At 39.3% G+C, this 22,918-nt stretch overlaps 1 protein-coding gene across 3 annotated transcripts in view; it reads left to right on the top strand.

Moving 5' to 3' along the window:
* Clvs2 (clavesin 2) overlaps positions 1-22,389 on the top strand; it is a 112,399-nt gene extending 90,010 nt beyond the window's left edge. For all 3 annotated transcript variants that reach the window (NM_001359139.1, NM_175448.4, XM_030245010.1), the window contains 2 exons: positions 6,132-6,352; positions 21,329-22,389. In NM_001359139.1, the coding sequence (NP_001346068.1) occupies positions 6,132-6,352; positions 21,329-21,416 (309 nt within the window). In that variant the 3' untranslated portion in view covers positions 21,417-22,389. The remainder of the gene's footprint in view (positions 1-6,131; positions 6,353-21,328) is intronic.
* Positions 22,390-22,918: the final 529 nt, after the last annotated feature.

Genomic DNA, 22,918 nt, shown 5'->3' with positions numbered 1-22,918 from the left:
AGGATCTTTTTGTGTTTTGTATTATCTTTGATTGTTGTGCTGATGTTCTCTATGGAATCTTCTGCACCTGATATTCTCTCTTCCATATCTTGTATTCTGTTGCTGATGCTCACATCTATGGTTCCAGATTTCTTTCCTAGGGTTTCTATCTCCAGCGTTGTGTCACTTTGGGTTTTCTTTATTGTGTCTACTTCCCTTTTTAGGTCTAGTATGGTTTTGTTCATTTCCATCACCTGTTTGGATGTGTTTTCCTGTTTTTCTATAAGGACTTCTACCTGTTTGGTTGTGTTTTCCTGTTTTTCTTTAAGGACTTGTAACTCTTTAGCAGTGTTCTCCTGTATTTCTTTAAGTGAGTTATTAAAGTCCTTTTTGATGTCCTCTACCATCATCTTGAGATATGCTTTTAAATCCGGGTCTAGCTTTTCAGTTGTGTTGTGGTGCCCAGGACTAGGTGGGGTGGGAGTGATGTGTTCTGATGATGGTGAGTGGTCTTTATTTCTGTTAGTAGGATTCTTACATTTGCCTTTCACCATCTGGTATTCTCTGGAGCTAGTTGTTATAGTTGTCTCTGGTTAGAGCTTGTTCCTCAGGTGATTATGTTAGCCTCTATCAGCAGACCTGGGAGACTAGCTCTATTATTAGTTTCAGTGTTCAAATTACTCTCTGCAGGCAAGCTCTCCTCTTTCAGTGAAGGTGCCCAGATATTTGGTGTTTGTACCTGCCTCCTGGCAGAAGTTGTGTTCCACTCACCTTAGGTTTTAAGATCCCGTGGAGGGTCCTGTGTGGGTCCTTGCGGGTGTCCGGAGACTCCCCGGGCCAGGGACCCTGGTGCTGCAGTGGGCCGTAAGGGATTTGATCCCCGGATCAGGCCCCGGGCTATCTGCTTCCTTAATTAATGCAGTCTCAGGTCTCTCGAGACTGGATTGGAGCAGGTGCTGTGTTCCACTCACCAGAGGTTTTAGGATCCTGTGGCGGATCCTGTGTGGGTCCTTGCGGGTGTCCAGAGACTCCCCTGGCCAGGGACCCTGGTGCTGCAGTGGGCCAGACAATACTTTTTTCGAGAAGGTAAATCTATATTTTTCTGATGATAGAAATGAAAATGAAGAAAACGTAAGTTATACTTAAAAAAAAAACTCTCATCATATTGGGAATGGAAAGTACATAACTGATGATGAACACTTGACTAGAAAGGAAGATTTACCAGTCACATACATTTTAAAAACTTTAAAAACTTTATAAAGTTTGATTTTTGACAATTTCACACACATGTGTGTGCACATAAAGGCATAATGTAATATATGCACGTGTATACACGTATATGCTGTATTATGATCACTGTTACCCATCTTCTCTTGTCTTTTTTCTACCCTATCACCCCAAACCTTGTTTCATTATTCACTGAGTTTAACCAGGGTCTTCTATGTGACCATTGCAGCCTGTGTTCTCATAAGTTGGCATGCAATTGCAGAGGATGATTAATCCTGTAAGAACCACTGTTCAATATTTCAGTAGTGAAGGTTAGGATCATGTGAACATCCCCATACATCCAATGATTATCTGTTTGTAGGCCCAATCTTATGCAGAGTTGCAATACAACTGCAGGTACTATGAGATCATGCCTTCACTGGCTGGGCCATGTCCAGAAAGAATAATTTCAGTGGCTACTACACTCTTTCTCCCCTTTCTTCAGCAATGATCCCAGAAGCTTAAATGAAAAAATGTATCATTTTTAGGGCTGAATCATCACTGATTCTCAGCACCTCTTTTTTAAAATTATCTTCAATCTTTTGTTTACAGTCCAGTCATTAGCCTCCTCCTGGTCCACTCTCCAACAGTTCCTCATCCCATTCCTCCTCATACCCTCTTCTCTAAGAGGATATCCCAACCCCACCCCACCTCAGAACCACCTACCAGTCCTCTTCACTCTCTGGGGCCTCAAGTCTCTCGAGGGTTAGGTACACCTTCTCTCACTGAGGACAGACCGGGAAGTCCTCTGCTGTATATGTGTGAGGGAACCCTCATATCAGCTAGTGTATGCTGCCTGGTTGGTGTCTCAGTGTCTCAGATATCTCAGGAGTTCAGGTTACATGAGACTGCTAGTTTTCCTATGGGGTCACCTTCCTCCACAACTTTTTACAGCCTCTACATAATTGAACCACAGGAATTCCCTACTTTAGCCCATTGGTTGGGTTAAGTGTCTGCTTCTCTCTCAGTCAACTGCTTGTTGAGACTCCTAAAGGGCAGCCATGCTAGGCTTCTGTCTGTAAGCACATCAGAGCATCAGTAATATTGTTAGTAGTAGTAGCCTCTCCTTGGCTAATTTCAATTTGGGCCAGTCACTAGACCTCTTTTCCCTCAGTATTTTCTCCATTTTTATCCTTGGAATTCTTTTAGAACGGAACAATTCTGGGTCAGAGTTTTTGATTGTAGGATAGAAACCCCATCCTCCACTTAATGCCCTTTCTTACTATATTTCTTCCTTTCTATATTTCTTTCTATTTGTTTCTTTATATATTCCTTCCTTTCTCTCTCTCTCTCTCTCTCTCTCTCTCTCTCTCTCTCTCTCTCTCTCTCTCTCCCTCCCTCCCTCCCTCCCTCCCTCCCTCCCTCCCTCCTTTCTTTCTTTCTTTCTTTCTTTCTTTCTTTCTTTCTTTCTTTCTTTCCTTCTTTCTTTCTTTCACTGGATATTTTCTTTATTTACATTTCAAATGTTATCCCATTTCCTTGTTTCCTCTCCAGAAACCCCCTATATCATTTCCCCCTGCTTCTATGAGTGTGCTTTCACGACCCACCTACCCTCTCCTGCTCACCTGCCCAGATATTCTCCTACACTGGGGCATTGTTCCTTCATGGGTCTAAGGGCCTCTACTCCCATCGATGCCTGGCAAGGCCATCTTCTGCTACATATGGGGTGTACTCTTTGCTGGTGGTTTAGAACCTGGGAGCTCTAGGGATTCTGGTTGAGTGATATTGTTGTTCTCCCTATGGGGTTGCAAAACCCTTCAGTTCCTTCAGTCATTTCTCTAACTCATCCATTGTGGACCCTGTGCTCAGTCCAATGGTTGGCTGAAACCATCCACTTCTGTGTTTGTCAGGATCTCTCAGAACCTTTCAGGAGACACCTATATCAGGCTCCTTTCATCAAGCACTTCTTGGCATCCTCAGTAGTGTCTAAGTTTCTGATTCTATATGAGATGGATCCCAGGGAGGGGGGAAGTCTCTGGGTAGCCTTTCCTTCAGTCTCTGTTCCACACACTGTCTCCATATTTCCTCCCATGAGTATTTTGTTCCCCCTTTAAGAAGGAATGAAACATCCACATTTTGGCCATCCTTCTTTGTGGTCTGTGAATTGTATCTTGGGTATTCCAAAATTTTGGGCTAATATCCACTTATCAGTGAGTATATACCATGTGTATTTTTGTGTGATTGGATTATCTCACTCAGGATGAAAATTTCTAGTTCCATTCATTTACCTAAGAATTTCATGAAGTCATTGTTTTTAATAGCTGAATAGTACTCCATTGTGTAAATGTACCACATTTCCTGTATCTATTCCTCTGTTGAAGAACATCTGGGTTCTTTCCAGCTTCTGGCTATTATAAATAAGGCTGTGATGAACATAGTGGAGCATGTGTCCTTGTTATATGTTGGGGCATCTTTTGGGTATATGCCCAGGAATGGTATAGCTGGGTTCTCAGTACAATATCCAGTTTTCTGAGGAACCACCAAACTGATTTCCAGAGTGGTTGTACCAGCATGAAATCCCAGCAATAATGGAGCTTGTTCCCCTTTCTCTACATCCTTGCCAGCATCTGCTGTCATCTGAATCTTTGATCTTAGCCCTTCTGACTGGTGTGAGGTGGAATTTCAGAGACCTGTCCCTTGTTATCAGCTAGCCATTTACTTAATTGTTTGACTCTAGTGTATGTGTAAAGCAGTGACAGAATTGTTGACCTGCACCCCAATGAGCAACATCTTTATCAACTAGAGGCTGGTGTTTATGTGATGTCTCAGTCAGGGTTTCTATTCCTGAACAAACATCATGACCAAGAACCAAGATTGGGAGGAAAGAATTTATTCAGCTTACACTTCAGTGTTGCTGTTCATCAGCAAAGGAAGTCAAGACTAGAACTCAAGCAGGTCAGGAAGCAGGAGCTGATGCAGAAGCCATGGAAAGATGTTACTTACTGGCTTGCTTTCCCTGACTTGCTCAGCTTGCTTTCTTATAGAACCCAAGCTTATCAGCCCAGAGATGGTACCACCCACAAGGGGCCTTCCCTGATGATCACTAATTGAGAAAATGCCTTACAGTTGGATTTCATGGAGGCATTTCCTCACTGGAAGCTCCTTCCTCTGTGATAACTCCAGCTTGTGTCAAGTTGATACAAAACCAACCAGTACACATGAAATCTCTCTTTTCCTTCAAGTTTACTGATTCTACACATTTTCAGTTATTTAGGTCAGAACCATTTCTACTCATCCCCATCACTGGAGTTATTTTGTACATTTACAGTTCAGGTAGATTCTCTTCTTATATATATTATTACAAATTTTCTCTACCACATTTGTGTGATTTTTTTCATGATAAATTTACTATGTTAATTAATGTATATTTAAGAGTTGTAGGTACAGTATTGTCAAATAGGAAGGGGTGCAATTCTCGCCTTCATTTCTTAAATGTATTCTAAATAGTGTGTATTATTTTTCTAGATTTATTTACTACTGTTAGTTTTAGCTTTCTAATTTGGCACAGTTTAGCTTAAAGTTCATGCAAAATTAAAATAGCCACTCTTCCATTGAGGAACATATGGTTTTTTTTTTCCTTTTATATCCATACATTGATGCTTCTCTCAGCTATGATTTTTAACCTGGTTTACAAAGGAGACATCATGAATTCCTTCAGTGGATCATGTTTCAAAACTGATCTAAGAGCAAATGGATGCCTGAATAACAGTTGTAGCTGTATTACACCAAAAGGCTAATCTTGCCTGGCAGGTTGGTAGTGAAGTTAACAAAGTAGTAGCCAGGTAAGACTGGTGATTTTTTTTCTTCCCAAACAGTATCCATAGCAACTTCAGAAACTATGAAATCCAGCCAGCAGCTCAGTTCCAGCTAGCATTTTTTTTAATATCTAAAAATCACAGTGTGCAATATTTCCTTTAGAGACATTACTAATAGTGATGTGTATTATTAACTGTTGAAAATTGTTTTATATTCTACTGGTTGTAATCTTATTTCATGGAAAATTTTGTTATGTCAACATGTTAATGAATGGAGTTTTAATAATTTAGATGTTAAAATATTTTAAAATATAAATATTTAAGTGATTCTTAATAAAAAGAATGGAGAAAGCAGTAGCATTTGATAGAGGTAACAAATAACTGAGATTGTGGCTTGAATTAGTTTTTATAAAAATGCTCTGTTGCCAATAATACAAATGATTTAATTATGTTTATGATATGATTCCCTTTCAAGTCATTGTTCTAAATTTCATTTCGACAATGAATATGTAAATCTCTAGGAAAGAGGGTGTTTTCAATAATACAGATGACGCATCTTCTAGGACATGGGCCTCACTCTGCTGTTTCTTATGAGGATGCTAATTTAATTTTCTTTATGGTATCCACTTCAAATTATAAAGCCACAGTAGAGCAGTTACAATATTCTTCTTTTTATTGACAATAAAAAGAAATGTATATGGAGGCAACTTTTGGCTTTGATAACTTGAATGGCTCTAGAAATGATAAGTCTGTCATGAGAAAAAGCTGACTGAGCAGCATTCATTATGAATATGTTTGCACAGCCAACATCAAGGTGTTTTGGAGCTTAGGTTCTGCTCATTGTCCTATCAAAGAAGCAGAAAGTCAAGTTTGTGATTGTAAATTTTTGGCCCAGGGACTATCTGTCCTTACAAAATGATTAATTCTTGACCCTCAGGACCTTTAAATGAAATGCTAGATGATGGTACAGTGTTGTCTGCTTAACAGAATAGAGTAGAGTCTTAGAGATTGTAAGAGATATATAAACCTCTTGCATTTGTTTTTCTAGCCTCATCCCTTCCCCATGGCCTTTGGATTATATTCAGATTTTCTCTATGTGTTTCCTCCCTGACTCTCACCTTGCATTTCCAGATATTTTTGCATGGTAACAACCTGAACAGTCTACACCAACTAATTCATCCTGAGATCCTACCTTCTGAGTTTGGAGGAATGTTGCCCCCATATGACATGGGCACATGGGCACGAACCCTGCTAGACCATGAGTATGATGATGACAGTGAGTACAACGTGGATTCCTATAACATGCCTGTGAAGGACGTGGACAAGGAACTCTCCCCCAAATCCATGAAGAGGTATGCTATGGAGAGACCAAGAAGTGGCAAATCTGCTGTAGAAGGCAGTCCAAGTTTAACTCCCTCTCCCCACCATAAATATTTTCATTTTTGTCTTATTTCCTTATTGATAGCAATTTAAAGTCTTGTTGTTACAATAATATTTTTCTTAGTACATATAATAGCAGTGAATAACTTAGAAAAAGCCAGAAGTGTCAAAAAGACTCTCTCTCTCTGACACACACACACACACTTTCTTTTTATTTTTATTTATTTATTTATTTACTTTTTACGTTTTTTTTTTTAAATTAGACATTTCCTTTATTTACATTTCACATGCTATCCCCTTTTCTGGTTTCTCCTCTGAAAACCCCCTATCCCATCCAAACTCCCCCTGCTCACCAATCCATCTACTCCTACTTCCCTGACCTGGCATTCTTCTACACTGGGGTAACCAGCCTTCTCAGGACCAAGGGTCATTCTTCTAATTGATGTCCTGTTGCAGTAAATCTCCTCCCACATATGCCCGGGCAATGAAAACACAACACAGTTATATGATGACATGCTGCTCTCCTAGACTGGGCAGATACTGCTACACTACCATCTTCCACAGCTAATAGACCCCTTAGAACTTGCAGTTTCTCCAGGCCATGTACTTCAGCTCCACTTTTCTTCTTCCTCCTCCTCTGCATTCTCACCCTCTTCCATTTTCTCCTTCCTGTCTGTCTCTCACCTTCTGCTCCACCTTCCCATTTATCTGCCCAATCATCCGCTCTGCTTTATTTTAAAAATTAAGGTGGGAAGCAGGTTTATAGGAAATCACCTGAGTGCTGACTCCTTGCTTGTTTGAAACCCCTCACAGGAGAACAGATTTAACATCAAATATAATTAGCCCCAGGGCTATCCACATCATTTCCCTCTTTCTGTCCAATTAAAAGACTATTTTATCTCAGATATAATTGAACTATCACTATTTTGTAATTTATAAAGTACAAGAAACCTAACACCCAGTCCATCATGTGTGTTAATTAAACAGAACCTCTGTCATTTATCCTTACTTAAAAGACTTATAATTCTACATCTGGCTATGTCTTGGCTTTAGATTGAATGCCATCTAAAAATCATCCTCTCAAAACTGTTCCTCTCAAAATAAAAAGCCTGGGATGGCTAGGAGATTATGTAGTTTTTCAACCCCATAATCCAAGAATGACTGATCTTAACTGAAAATATATAGGAAGCCTAAAACAGTTTTCAAAACTTAGCCGACCCATAAAGACCACCGATCACCTGGACAGTCCCTTACTTCAACATATTGGAGCATCAGTCTTCAGCCTACTGGCCAGGGTCGTCTGACAGACTTAGAGAAACAGGAATATTAAGGACTAGCCTACTCTGTCTCAGCAGAATCAAACTGTCCTAATCTATAATTGTGTCATTTCTTTGGGCAGTATTATGTCTGTACACGAAATGAGGCAATTCTTGCCTAGTGGCTATTTAGCCACAACCAGAGTAATTCAAAGATGCTCAGTTTCTTCTTTGGTTCCAAGACAGTGAAAACTGTCAGGAACAGACTGGTCTCAACAACAAATGAATAAATAACATTAAACGACACATTCGGTGGATTTCTGAAGTTTTTGAAAACCAACTATGTGAAGTAATCTAGACTGTTGTCTGTTAACTACTATCAGCCATTTCTAATTAAAATAACTAAAAACACCCTAACGATAAACTCAGAGCCATGAATTTCCTATTTGGCATTAACTCACTCAGAGGCTTACACATCTTAGATCTGTTTATAATAACAGCAATAGGAGGACTGGGTTTAACAAAACAAAATTAAGTATCATCAAGATAAACTTTTTGTTTCATTCTCTGGAATCTAGTACTAAGGGGGTCTCCCCCTATCAAATCTGACCTATATAACTCTGGAAGTTCAAAATACTTTAATCACCTTTTCCAAAACCACAAAGACAAAACCGTTTTCCCCAAATCAGCACATCCTTCAGACTGTAATCAAGAAAACCTATAGCTTGGCCTCTGTCCCAGAAGAACAATAAAACACCACAATATACCACAATAAAAACACCACAAAAATAACAGGAAGCAACAATTACTTTCCTTTAATTTCTCTTAACATCAATGGGCTCAATTCCCCAATAAAAAGACATAGACTAATAGACTGGCTACACAAACAGGACCCAACATTTTGCTGCTTATAGGAAAACCACCAAAGGGACAAAGACAGACACTACCTCAAAGTAAAAGGCTGGAAAGCATTTTCCAAGGAAGTGATCTGAAGAAACAAGCTGGAATAGCCATTCTAATATCGAATAAAATTGACTTCCAACCCAAAGTTATCAAAAAAGACAAGGAGGGGCACTTCATACTCATCAAAGATAAAATCTACCAAGATGAACTCTCAATTCTGAATATCTATGCTCCAAATGCAAGGGCAGCCACAGTTATTAAAGAAACTTTAGTAAAGCTCAAAGCACACATTGCACCTCACACAATAATAGTGGGGGACTTCAACACCCCACTTTCATCAATGGACAGATTGTGGAAACAGAAGCTAAACAGGGACACAGTGAAACTAACAGAAGTTATGAAAAAATGGATTTAACAGATATCTACAGAATGTTTTATACTAAAACAAAATAATATACCTTCTTCTCAGCACCTCAAGTTACCTTCTCCAAAATTGACCATATAATTGGTTACAAAACAGGCTCAAAGCCCACATTGTACCTCACACAATAATAGTGGGAGACTTCAACACCCCACTCTCACCAATGGATAGATCCTGGACAGAAACTAAACAGAGACACATGGACATTAACAGAAGTTATGAAACTAATGGATTTAACAGATATTTACAGAACATTTTATCCTAAAACAAAAAGATATACCTTCTTCTCAGGACCTCATGGTACCTCCTCCAAAATTGACCATATAATCGGTCACAAAACAGGCCTAAACAGATACAAAAATAGTGAAATTATCCCATGCAACCTATCAGATCACCACAGACTAGGGCTGATCTTCAATAACAGCATAAATAATAAAAAGCCAACATTCACCTGGAAACTGAACACTCTACTCAATGATACCTTGATCAAGGAAGAAATAAAGAAATTAAAGACATTTTAGAGTTTAATGAAAATGAAGCCACAACATATCCAAACTTGTGGGACACAATGAAAGCAGTCCTAAGAGGAAAACTCATAGCCCTGAGTGCCTCCGAAAAGAAACTTGAGAGAGCATACACTAGCAGCCTGACAGCACTCCTAGAAGCTCTAGAAAGAAAGGAAGCAAATTCACCCAAGAGGAGTGAGTAGGTGGCAGTAAATAATCAAACTCAGGGTGGAAATCAACTAAGTGGAAATGAACCCACACACCTATGGTTACTTGATCTGTGACAAAGGAGCTAAAATTACGCTGTGGAACAAAGACAGCATTTTCAACAAATGGTGCTGGTACAACTTTTGGATATGTAGAAGAATTTGAATTGATCCATTCTTATCTCCCTGTATAAAGCTCAAGTCTAAGTGGATCAAAAAACTTCACATAAAACCAGAGACTCGGAAATTTATGGAGAAGAAAGTGGGGAAAAGCCTCAAAGATATGGGCACAGGGGGATAATTCCTAAGCAGAACAGCAATGGCTTGTGCTGTAATATCAAGATTGACAAATGGGACCTCATAAAATTGCAAAGTTTCTGTAAGGCAAAAGATACTGTCAGTAAGACAAAAGGGGCACCAACAGATTGGGAAAGGATTTTTACCAATCTTAAATCTGATAGGGGACTAATATCTAATATATACAAAAAGCTCAAGAAGCTGAACTCCAAAAATTCAAATAATCCCATTAAAAAATGGGGTACAGAGCTAAATAAAGAATTCTCAGCTAAGGACTACCAAAAGACTGAGAAGCACTTGAAAAAATGTTCAATATCCTTAATCATCAGGGAAATGAAAGTCAAAACAACCCTGAGATTCTACCTCACACCAGTCAGAATGGCTAAGATCAAAAATTCAGGTGACAGCAGATGCTGGCGAGGATGTGGAGAAAGAGGAACACTCCTCCATTGTTGTAGGATTGCAAGCTTGTACAACCACTCTGGAAATCAGTCTGGTGATTCCTCAGAAAATTGGACATAGTACTACTGGAAGATCCAGCAATACCTCTCCTGGGCATATACCCAGAAAATGTTCCAACTGGTAATAAAGACACATGATCCACTATGTTCATAGCAGCCTTATTTATAATAGCCAGAAGCTGGAAAGAACCCAGATGTCCCTTAACAGAGGAATGAATACAGAAAATGTGGTACATTTACACAATGGAGTACTACTCATCTATTAAAAACAATGAATTTATGAAATTCTTAGGCAAATGGACGGATATGGAGAATATCATCCTGAATGAGGTAACCCATTCACAAATGAAGTCACTTGATATGCACTCACTGATAAGTGGATATTAGCCCAGTAACTTAGAATACCCAAGATTCAATTTGCAAAACACAACAAAATCAAGCAGAAGGAAGGCCAATGCATGGATACTCCATTCCTCCTTAGAAAAGGGAGCAAAATACCCATAAAAGGAGTTATAGAGACAAAGATTGGAGCTAAGATGAAAGAATGGACCATCCAGAGACTGCCCCACCTAGGGATCCATCCCATAATCAGTCACCAAATGCAGACACTATTGCATATGCCAGCAAGATTATGCTGAAAGAACCTTGATAAAGCTGTCTCTTTTGAGGCTATGCCAGTGCCTGGCAAATGCAGAAGTGGATTCTCACAGTCATCTATAGGATGGAACACAGGGCCCCCAATGGAGGAGCTAGAGAAAGTACCCAAGGAGCTGAAGGGTTCGGTAACCATCTAGGTGGAACAACAATATGAACTAACCAGTACCCCCAGAGCTCGTGTCTCTAGGTGCCTAGTCAGCCATCATTGTGAAGAGAGTCCCGTTGGTCTTGCAAACTTTATATGCCCCAGTACAGGGGAACACCAGGACCAAAAAGGGGGAGTGGGTGGGTCGGGGAGTGGGGGAGTGGGTATGGGGGACTTTTGGGATAGCATTGGAAATGTAAACGAGGAAAATACCTAATAAAAAATTTTTAAAAAAGAAAAAGAAATTTCTCATAATTAATAAGTTCTCTGCCATCCTGTCTGTTGTGCTCTCTACCAGGAGCTACAGACATTTATTTATACCTTGTATCTCTTGTGCTCCTTACCTGGAGCCACAGACTTCTATTAATTAATACCTGTTCATAGCAGGTGATTACCACTGCTCTCTCTACTTGGAGTCAGTGACTAATATTCCCTATCTGGTTCTGAACCATAGGTGAAGTTTCCCATCTTTAGCTACTACACCTACTTATAAGAGGCAGCTTGTCAAACCAGGATTTAAACCCAAAATTCCCATGGAGCCCACATTAGACAAAATATGAGTATCCCAGTAGACTTATTAGAGCACTATATCTTTATACCTTCTTCAAGTATGAAAAAGGTTATATTTCTCTCTTTATAGAAATGAATTGCCTGGTCCATAGTCCTTTGTATCTTTCTCTCCCAATTACTTATTCACAGGTAGAAGCTGAGTGAAAAAAGATCTGAGTTGTCTGTGTCCCTGTTTTGAGACGGGGGAGGCAGGGTGGGGAGCGAAGGATACAGGGAAGCACACACAGAAAGGCTCACTCAGGCATAGATGCCTCTCTGCTGTTCTCTGTAGGCCCTTTAAATCTAGTCAGCTTCAAATCCATACTACTACAGCCTAGGTCACTGCCCAAGCCCCATTCAGGGGTTTGGGGGGGGTGGTCAGTGAATTGTATCTCAGATTAGTTGAATTCAAATCAATACATTGGGCACCATTTTGTTGCGGTAAATCTCCTCCCAAATATGCCCCAGCAATGAAAACACAACACAGTTAATATGATGATATGCTGCTCGCCTAGACTGGGCAGATCTACTGCTATACTACCATCTTCTACAGCTTACGAGACACCTTAGAACTTGCAGTTTCTCCAGGCCATGTGCTTCTGTTCCACTTTTCTTCTTCTTCCTCCTCCTCTACATCCTCTCCCTCTTTCATTTTCTCCTTCCTCTCTGTCCCTCACCTTTTTGCTCGACCTTCCCTTTTATCTGCCCAATCATCAGCTCTACTTTATTTTATGAATTACGGTGGGAAGCAGGTTTACAGGAAATCACCTGAGTGCTGACTCATTCCTTGTTCACAAACCCCCATGGGAGAACATATTTAATATTAAATATAATTAGCCCCAGGGCTATCCACAACAATGTCAAACAAGGCCATCCTCTGCTACATATGCAACTGGAGCCATGGGTCCCTCCATATGTGCTCTTTGGTTGGTTTAGTCCCTGAGAGCTCTGGGGTTACTGATTGGTTCATATTGCTGTTCCTCTTATAGGGCTGCAAACACCTTCAGCTACTTTGGTCCTTTCTCTAGCTCCTTCTTTGGGGACCTTGTGCTCAGTCCATAGGTTGGCTGAGAGTGTCCACCAATGAATCTGTCAGGCACTGGCAGAACCTCTCAAGAGACAGTTATATCAGGCTCCCGACAGCAAGTACTTGTTGACATCCACAATAATGTCTGGGTTTGGGAACTATATATGGAATGGATCCTCAGGTGGGGCAGTCTCTAGATGGTTTTTCCTTCAATCTCTATTCCAGACTTTGTCTCTGTATCTTCTCCTATGGGTATTTTGTTCCCTTTCTAAGAAGGACTGAATTATCCACACTGTGGTCTTACTTCCTCTTGAGCTTCATTTGGTCTGTGATTTGTATCTTGGGTATTTCAAGTTTCTGGGATAACATACACTTATCAGTGAGTGTACATCATGTATGTTCCTTTGTGATTGGGTTACTTCACTCAGGATGATATTTTCTAGTTCCATATATTTGCCTAAACATTTCATGAATTCATTGTTTTTAATAGCTGAGTAGTATTCTACTGTGTAAATGTACCACATGTTTTGTATCCAATCTTCTGTTGAAGGACATCAGGGTTCTTTCCAGCTTCTTGCTATTATAAATAAGGTTGCTATGTATATAGTGGAGCATGTGTCCTTATTACATGTTGGAGCATCTTCTGGGTATATGTCCAGGAGTGATATAGCTGGGTCCTCAGATAGTACTATGTCCAATATTCTGAGGAACCACCAAACTGATTTCCAGAGTTGTTGTACCAGCTTGCAGTTCTACCCGCAGTGGAGGAGTGTTCCTTTTTTTCTACATCTTCACCAGCATCTGCTGGCACCTTAGTTTTGATCTTAGCCATTCTAACTGGTGTGAATGGAATCCATATTAAAATTCCATTCAATCCTTCATAGAGTTAGAAAGATCAATTCTCAAATTCAACTGGAATAACAAAAACCCAGGATAGCAAAAAGTATTCTCAACAATAAAAGAATTTCTGGGGGAATCAGTATCCTTGACCTCAAGCTATACTACAGAGTAATAATGATTAAAACTATTTTGTATTGGTACAGTGACAGGCAGGTAGATCAATGGGATAGAATTGAAGACCCAGAAATGAGCCTATATATCTATGGTCACTTGATCTTTGACAAAGTGCCTAAAACCATCTAGTGGGAAAAAGTCAGTACTTTCAAAAAATGGCACTGGTTCAACTGGTGGTTAGCATGCAGAAGAATGCAAATCAATGCACTCTTATCTCCTTGTACAAAGCCTAAGTCAAAGTGGATCGAAGACCTCCACATTAAACTAGATACACTGAAACTAATAGAAAAGAAAGTGGGGAAAAGCCTGTAGCACATGAACACAGGGGGGAATTTCTGGAACAGAACACTAATAGCTTATGCTTTAAGATCAAGAATTGAGAAATGGGACCTCATAAAATTACAAAGCTTTTGTAAGGCAAAGGACACTGTCAGTAGGACAAAATGGCAATGAACAGACTGGGAAAAGATCTTTACCAACCCTATATATCTAATAGAGGTCTAATATCCAATATATAGAAAGAACTCAAGAAGTTAGACTCCAGAGAACCAAATAACCCTATTAAAATGGGGTACAGAGGTAAATAAAGAATCCTCATCCAAGGAATATCAAATGGCTGAGAAACACCTAAAGAAATGTTTGACATTTCTAGTCGTCAGGGAAATGCAAATCAAAACAAGCCTGAGATTCCATATCACACACACACTTTGAAACACTGCATTCAAACTTGTATTAACTGTTCAGTGTCTCTGCCTAGTCTGTTTAAAGGTAACCATTTTGTGTGCCAAGCTCTCTATCTTTATCGGTTTAATCATCAAAATGTCAACTGTTGAGATAGAGTCCATCTTCCTGTTTTGTCTCATAATGGTTTATGTCTGTTTCTTTTCATTAGTGGGTGGGAGAATGGCAGACACATGCTGCATAATTGCCTCTGCTTCTGCTTCCCGTAGCAAACAATATGACTGATTCTCAGGCATTTCCAAACTCCAGGAGAGTACAACATAACAATGACAACAGATAACTCAAGTTTAATCACCATTCATAAAAGTGTGTGATTTCCAGCTACCTCAAGAAAGACACAGTTCAGCTGTCATGCTAAAGCCTTTCATGAACCTTTTTCTCATGAAAGCTTGGTGGTTCTTTAGTTATGGTTTTGAGTCAGGTAGTATCATGCATGGTTCTAAAAACTTTCTCTCCTTTCCTTTTTATCTTCTTTCCTCCCTTTTTTATCTGTCGCTGGCTGTATTTTTCTGCTTATTTCTCTTTTTCCTTCTATCTCTCTCTCTTCCTATCTCCCTGTCTCATGTGTATATGCACACACAAGTATTTTTCTGTGATGGTGATGATGATATGTTTTGCTCACTACAGGCAACCTAACATCTCCTGGGAGTAAAGTAAAGAAATGGAATGCTTCCCTGCAATCATTTCCTCATGTGTTAACAAGTTTGTCTTTAAGCCAACTTTAGACTTCTGAGTTCTCTTCAGTTGACATCTGTATACAATAAGTATCAGCAAACCTGAGGATTCATTAATGTCCTGAATTATTGTTTGATAGCTTGTGAAGACTCTGTTCAGTACCAAGTTGCATTTAAAATTGGCAAATGTGTAACTAAAACTTTGTATTTCTCCAACTCTAAAAGAGTCTCTAAAACAAAAATCCATAAAAGTAATTGCCATTGGATAACTGTCACCTAAGAAAAGCAAATCTACTGAAAATTGTCATTATACTCCAACTTTTATCATAAAAGGCAAGTAAGTGTGCCTCTTTTAAATCAACATATTTATTTCTCACAGAAACTTTTTAAAACATATTCTCAGTGTTTTTGTGTTTGTGTGTTTGTGTCAGCATGTGTGTATGTGTGTGATTGATTAATAGGGTTCATCTGGAGACTTTCAGATTGTTGAAAGGAAGTCTGTATACTCTTTAATGACTCTATTACTTGCCTCTTAGAAGTGAGCTTTATAAAGCTTAGGGGATGTTTTCCCAATCTGTACATTGCCATTTTGTCCCAATGACAGGATCCATTGCCTTACAGAATCTTTGCAATTTTATGAGGTCTCATTTGTCTATAGTTGATCTTAGAGCCTGGGCCATTGTTGCTCTGTTCAGGAAAATTTTACCTGTGCCAATGTGTTCAAAGCTTTTTCCCACTTTTTCTTCTATTAGATTCAGAGTATCTGGGTTTATGTGGAAGTCCTTGATCCACTTGGACTTGAGCTTTGTACAAGGAGATATGAATGGATAAATTTGCTGTCTTCTACATGCTGGCCACCACTTGAGTCAGCACTATTGGTTGAATATGCTGTCTTTTTTCCACTAGAGGTTTGACTTCTTTGCCAAAATTAAGTGTGTGGGTTCATTTCTGGGTCTTCAATTCTATTCTATTGATCTACCTGCCCATTTCTGTACCAATACCATGCAATTGTTTTTATCACTATTGCTCTGTAGTAGAGCTTGAGGTCAGGGATGGTGATTCCCCCAGAAGTTCACCTAATTGAGAATAGTTCTTGCTATCCTGCGTTTTTTTGTTGTTCCAACTGAATTTGAGAATTGCTCTCTTTATCTCTCTGAACAATTGAGTTGTAATTTTGAAGTGGATTGCATTGAATCAGTAGATTGCTTTTGGTAAGATGTCCAATTTTACTATTTTAATCCTGCAGATTCATGAGCAAGGGAGATTTTTCCATCTTCTGAGGTTTTCTTCAATATTTGTCTTTGGAGATTTGAAGTTCTTGTCTTACAAATCTTTCACTTGCTTGGTTAGAGTCACACCAATATATTTTATATTATTTTTGACTGTTGTGAAGGTTGTTGTTTCCATAATTTCTTATTAGAGGACTAATATCCAATATATACAAAGAACTCAAGAAGTTAGACTTCAGAGAATGAAATAACCCTATTAAAAGTGGGGTACAGAGCTAAACGGAGAATTCTCAAGTGAGGAATATCAAATGGCCAAGAAGCACCTAAAGAAATGTTCAACATCCTAAATGATCAGGGAAATGCAAAACAAAACAACTCCGAGATTCCAACTCATACCAGTCAGAATGGCTAAGATTAAAAATTCAGGTGCCAGCAGATGCCGGCGAAGAAAGAGAACACTCCTCCATTGTTGGTGGAAAGTGCAAGGTATTACAACCACTCTGGATATCAGTCTGGCAGTTCCTTAGAAAATTGAACATAGTTCTACCTGAAGACCCAGCTATACCACTCCTGGCCATATTTCCAAAAGATACTCCAATGTATAACAAAGACACTTGCTCCACTATGTTTATAGCAGCCTTATTTATAATAGCCAGAAGCTGGAAAGAACCCAGATGTCCCTTAACAGAAGAATGCATATAGAAAAAGTGGTACATTTATACAATGGAATACTACTCAGCTACCAAAAACAATGAATTCACAAAATGTTTAGGCAAATGGATGGAACTAGGAAATATCATCCTAAGTAAGGTAACTCAATCCCAAAAGAGCACATATGTTATGTACTCAATGATAAGTGGATATTAGAAAAAAAAAAAAGCTCAGAATACCCATGATACAACTCACAAACCATAAAATCCTTAAGAAGAAGGGAGAACAAAGTGTGGATACTTCAATCTTATATGGAAGGGGTGAAAATAATCACTGGTGGTTGAGGAAAGTAGGGATCTAGGAGGAAGAAAGGAGCGGGAGGGAAAAAAGAGAGGATAGGATCAGGTATTGGAAGGGACAGGAGAGAAGTACAGAGGGTCAGGAAATTGAATAGCTATATGAAGCAGTGAGGGATGGGGATCTGGGGATAGCCACTAGAAATTCCCGACTCCGGGAGAGTGAAAGGCTCCCAGGAACCACGGGTGGTGACTTTAGCTGAAATACCCAACAAATGGGAAATAAAATCCGTAGAGACCACCTGCAGTAGATAGACATGGTCTCTAGCTGAGGGATGAGGCCACTCACCCATCTCAAAATGTTTAGCCCAGAATTGTTCCTGTCCAAAGGAAAGGCCATGACATATAAATTGAACAAAGTCTGAAGGAAGGGCCATCCAGAGACTGCCCCACCTAGGGATCCATACCATCTGCAGACTCGAAACCTTGACACTATTGATGATGCCAAGAAGGGCTTGCTGTTAGAACCCTGGCATAGTTGTTCTCTGAGAGGTTCTACCAGCACTTGACCAATACAGATGTGGATGTACACAGCCAACCATCAGACTGTGCATGGGGACTCCAATAGGTAATATAGAGGAAAGACAAAAGAAGCTGAAGGGTATTGCAACTCCATAGGAAGAACAATATCAACTAACCAGACATCTCAGAACTCCCAGAGACTAAATCACCAACCAAGGGTGTACATGGATGGGATCATGGCTCCAGGTACATATGTAGCAGAGAATGGCCTTATCTGGCATTAATGGCAGGGGAGGTTCTTGGTCCTGTGGTCTTGATGCCCCAGTGTAGGGAAATGCTAGAGAGGTGACACAAGAGTGTATGAGTGGCTGGAGGAGTACACTCAAAGAGCCAAAGGGAATGGAGGGAAGGGGTATGGAATGGGGGAGGGGTTGCAGAAGGGAAACCCAGAAGGGGAATATCATTTGAAATGTAAATAAATAAAATCATTAATAAAAAATAATACTTTCATTTCCTTTTATGAAACAAATTGTTTATTAAATAAATGAGTCTTTTCTAGTGAATCTTGTACTTCTTAATAATATAATTAGTTCCATTACATTCATTTTTATTGGGAAGTGCAATTGTAATTTTGCTGAGAGTCTTCCTTTTGGGAGTTAATGAAGTCTGCCAAGAGGCAAGTTGCTACAGCAAAAAACAATTGGCTAGAATGCAGCAGGTTGAAAGAAATTAATGGAGGGGCTCTGAAACTGCATTTGCTTAATTGCATAGCCATTAAAATGGGTTCAATGTGCTGGCTTGTTTTGTGTGTCAACTTGACACAAGCTGGAATTATCACAGAGAAAGGAGCCTCTCTTGAGGAAATGTCTCCATGAGATCCAGCTATAAGGAATTTTCTCAATTAGTGATCAAGGGGGAAGGGCTCAGCCCTCTGTGAGTAGTCCTGTGTTGGTAGTCCTGGTATCTATAAGCAAGCAAGCTTAGCAAGCCAAAGGAAGCAATCCAGTAAGCAGCACACCTCCATGGCCATGTGCATCAGCTCCTGCCTTCAAGTTCCTGCCCTGTGAGAGTTCCAGTTCTGACTGCCTTTGGTGATGAACAGCAATGTGGAAGTGTAGGCAGAATAAACCCTTTCTAACCCGCCCCCCAAATTGGGTTCTTCCTGACACAATATTAGCACATGTCATTGTTTTCTCTTCTTCTCATTTTCTCTTTCCTAATGATAATATGGAATACAATTCCCTATTACTAACAAAAGCACATACATGTGTGTATGCATATATGTGTATATATACATATTTGTTTATATGTATATATGCATATATGTGTATATATACATGTATATATCATATGCATAACTATATATGCATATATGTATATATACATGTATGTATGTATGCACTTGTTTGTTTATATGCATATGTTTATATGCATATATGCATATATGCATATATGTAATGTGCATATGTATATATGTATATTTGCATGTGTATGTATGTATATATATATGTGTGTGTGTTATGTATACACACACACATATGGGTTTTTCAAATTATGTGTTTTCTCTTTTTTAATCTGTATTGTTATTGTATATATTTACATTCCAAAGGTTGCCTCCCTTCCTGTTATCCTCTCCCCAAGTTCTTCCCTCCCATACCCCTTTTCGCACCTCTGAAATCATAGTCCCCCACCTGTCCTCCAGTATCCATCTTCCCTGAGACATCAAGTTTCCACAGGTTTGAGCACATCTTTTCTCATTGAGTCCATACAAGTCACTTTTCTGCTATGCATGTATCCAGTGCCATGAACCAGCCCAGTTATGCTTCTTGGTCTTTGGCTTAGTCTCTGGTAGCTCTGAAGGGTCTGGGTTAGTTGACATTTTTGTTCTTCCTATAGAGTTGCAATCCCTCTCAGCTCCTTCAGTCCTTCCTCTAACTCTTCTATAGGGGTTCGACCTCAATCTAATGGTTGGTTGTAAGCATGTGCATTTGTCTCAGTCAGTTGCTGGTAGAGCCTCTCTGAGGACAGCAAGGCCAGGTTCCTGTCTACACACAATATAGCCTCAGTAATAGTGTCAAGATTTGTTGTGCACACATGGGGTGGATCTCAATTTGGGCCAGTCACTGGGTGGCCTTTCCTTAAGTCTCTGCTCCATTTTTGTCCCTGCATTTCCATCTATGTCCTGACCAAATAAACATTTTTAACTTAAAATCCTTTAACTAATTTTTGAAGCATTCAAGCATGTGGTTTCTTTTATTTGGATACTCTAGTGGGAAATAACAAAATTACATTGAAATTCTGATGTTTTGGGTTGACATAACCCATTTCTTTATCATAAAGAAATGTTATACATATTTTTATTTGTCTTATAGGATATTTTATTTTATTTTTTAATTAGGTATTTTTCTCATTTACATTTCCAATGCTATCCCAAAAGTCCCACATATGTTCCCCCCCACTCCCCTAACCACCCACTCCCAATTTTTGGCCCTGGTGTTCCCCTGTACCTAGCATATAAAGTTTGCAAGTCCAATGGGCCTCTCTTTCCAGTGATGGCCGACTAGGATACATGTGTAGCTAGAGTCAAGAGTTCTGGGGTACTGGTTAGTTCATAATGTTGTTCCACCTGTAGGGTTGCAGATCCCTTTAGCTCCTTAGTACTTTCTCTAGCTCCTCCATTGGGGGCCCTGTGATCCATCCAATAGCTGACTGTGAGCATCCACTTATGTGTTTATTAGGCCCCGGCATAGTCTCACAAGAGACAGCTATATCAGGGTCCTTTCAGCAAAATCTTGCTAGTTTATGCAATGGTGTCAGTGTTTGGAGGCTGGTTATAGGATGGATCCCTGGATATGGCAGTCTCTAGATGGTCCATCCTTTTGTCTCAGCTCCAAACTTTGTCTCTGTAACTCCTTCCATGGGTGTTTTGTTCCCAATTCTAAGAAGGGGCAAAGTGTCCACACTTTGGTCTTATAGGGTATTTAAAAGCAAAAATTAAACCTCTTACTGATGTCAAAATCATCTTCCCATTTGTTTTTCCATCCAGAAATCTTTTATCAGAAATTATCTGTCCTATACTAGAAAATGTCAATATTTCCAAGAGAATATTCTGGTTCAATTGTCAGGAGAACATCAATCTTATTATTATCTGCATAGAAATCTTCTCTGTTCATAACCTCAGAGGCCAGAAGGGATTGTCTGTTCACTATAATGCCAAACTCTACATCCATAGTCCATAAATCTCATGATGCAGGGGAAGAGAATTCAGGAACATAGGGGAAGCAGTAGTGAATTAAAGAGAGAGAGAGAGAGAGAGAGAGAGAGAGAGAGAGAGAGAATATTTGAGGGTAAATAGTGGGGCTGACTCATTGACCTTGGCATTCTTCTTTCCAGATCTCAGTCAGTAGTGGACCCTACAGCACTGAAACGAATGGATAAAAGTGAAGAAGAAAACATGCAGCCTTTACTTGCTCTGGACTGAGAACTTCTCCACCCCTACACCATGGATTAAAAATGGGAGGTCCTGGCTTTCAGCAACAGGGACAACACTGTGGGATTGACCTGCTGGAAAACTTTACTCATGTTCATGTAGCATAATGCACACGACATCTGGCTTTCACATTTGCCTAAACCATGGGTGCCCTGAGCTAGATTTTAAAAAGTCAATAATTTATTCTGTAAGTGCCAAGTTCTTTGTAAATACAATATTGTGGTCACATCTAGTTTGTAAATTTTGTTAGTAATTTAGTTTGGGAAAGATTGACTCACATGTTTGAGCCAGTGATATGGACTACAATAAGAAGCTTAAGGACATGTAACCTATAAAATTTAATTAAATGTATCCCTGTTTCCTATGAAGCCATATATCTGCTATCATAGTGATTATTTCAATATTTTCCTACAAAACACTGTCATTATTCAAATATACTTGGGTCACAGAAGGTTAATTATCTCCTGGAAATTGTTATTATTAATGTTTTCCTGCTTAGTAATTTTTGTTTCAGAGGAACTTTTCTGGAACCATCACTGGCTGCATTCTGAAGAAAGAAAATGGCTGATGAGCTGGAAAACTGAACCAAATGGCAAATCGTCTCCGTTGTGTGATTTAGAGTTTTTTTTTTCAAGAAAATGTTTTTTCCCAATTAAGATGAGGAATTCTAAAAAAGAATGGGTTTTTTGTTTTTGTTCGTTTGTTTTTGTCTAAATGATTGTCTTAACAATGTTCCTTTACTTAAGTTGCCATTGTAACCCCTATCTGATATACTTTAGAATATATTTTCACCCAAAGTAAATGAGAGTTAGTTCCTGAATCATTTTGACAATTTTGCACATAAAATTTGTCACTTGAAGATGAGGGCTAATTTCAGATCATTGTGGAAATGTTGAAGATATAAATAATTACTAACAACATATATAGTTTTATTGACTTTTAATAAATTCTTGATAAGACAGGCTTTGAGATGTCATGGAAAATAATTGTTGGTGACATAAATAGAAATGAAACAATTTGATAGACTTCAAAACACATACTCAAGGGATTTTAGTACACCATAAAATGAAATCTTGCATATCAGTCATTTTTTATTAGATATTTTGTCTATTTACATTTCAGATTTCATCCCCTTTCCTCATTTCCATTCTGAAAACCCCCCTATCCCATCACCCTCCTGCCCACTAACCCTCCTAGTACTGCTTCCCTGACCTGGCATTCCACTACACTGGGACATTAAGCCTTCACAAGACCAAGGGTCCCACTTCTCATTGCTGTCCCAAAAGGAGATCCTCTGCTACATATGCATTTGGAGCCTTGAGTCTCTCCATGTGTACTCTTTGGTTGATGGTTTAGTCCCTGGGAGCTTTGATTAGTTCATATTATTGTTCCTCCTATGGGGCTGCAAGCACCTTTCGCTCCTTTGGTCCTTTTTCTCGTTCCCCCATTGGGGACCTTGTGCTCAGGTCAAAGTTTGGCTGAGAGTGTCCACA

Source organism: Mus musculus, chromosome 10 (assembly GCF_000001635.26).
Source record: "Mus musculus strain C57BL/6J chromosome 10, GRCm38.p6 C57BL/6J".
Taxonomy (NCBI): domain Eukaryota; kingdom Metazoa; phylum Chordata; class Mammalia; order Rodentia; family Muridae; genus Mus; species Mus musculus.
The sequence above is the reverse complement of the archived record's forward strand: the minus strand, read 5'-3'. Positions and strand labels throughout refer to the sequence as shown.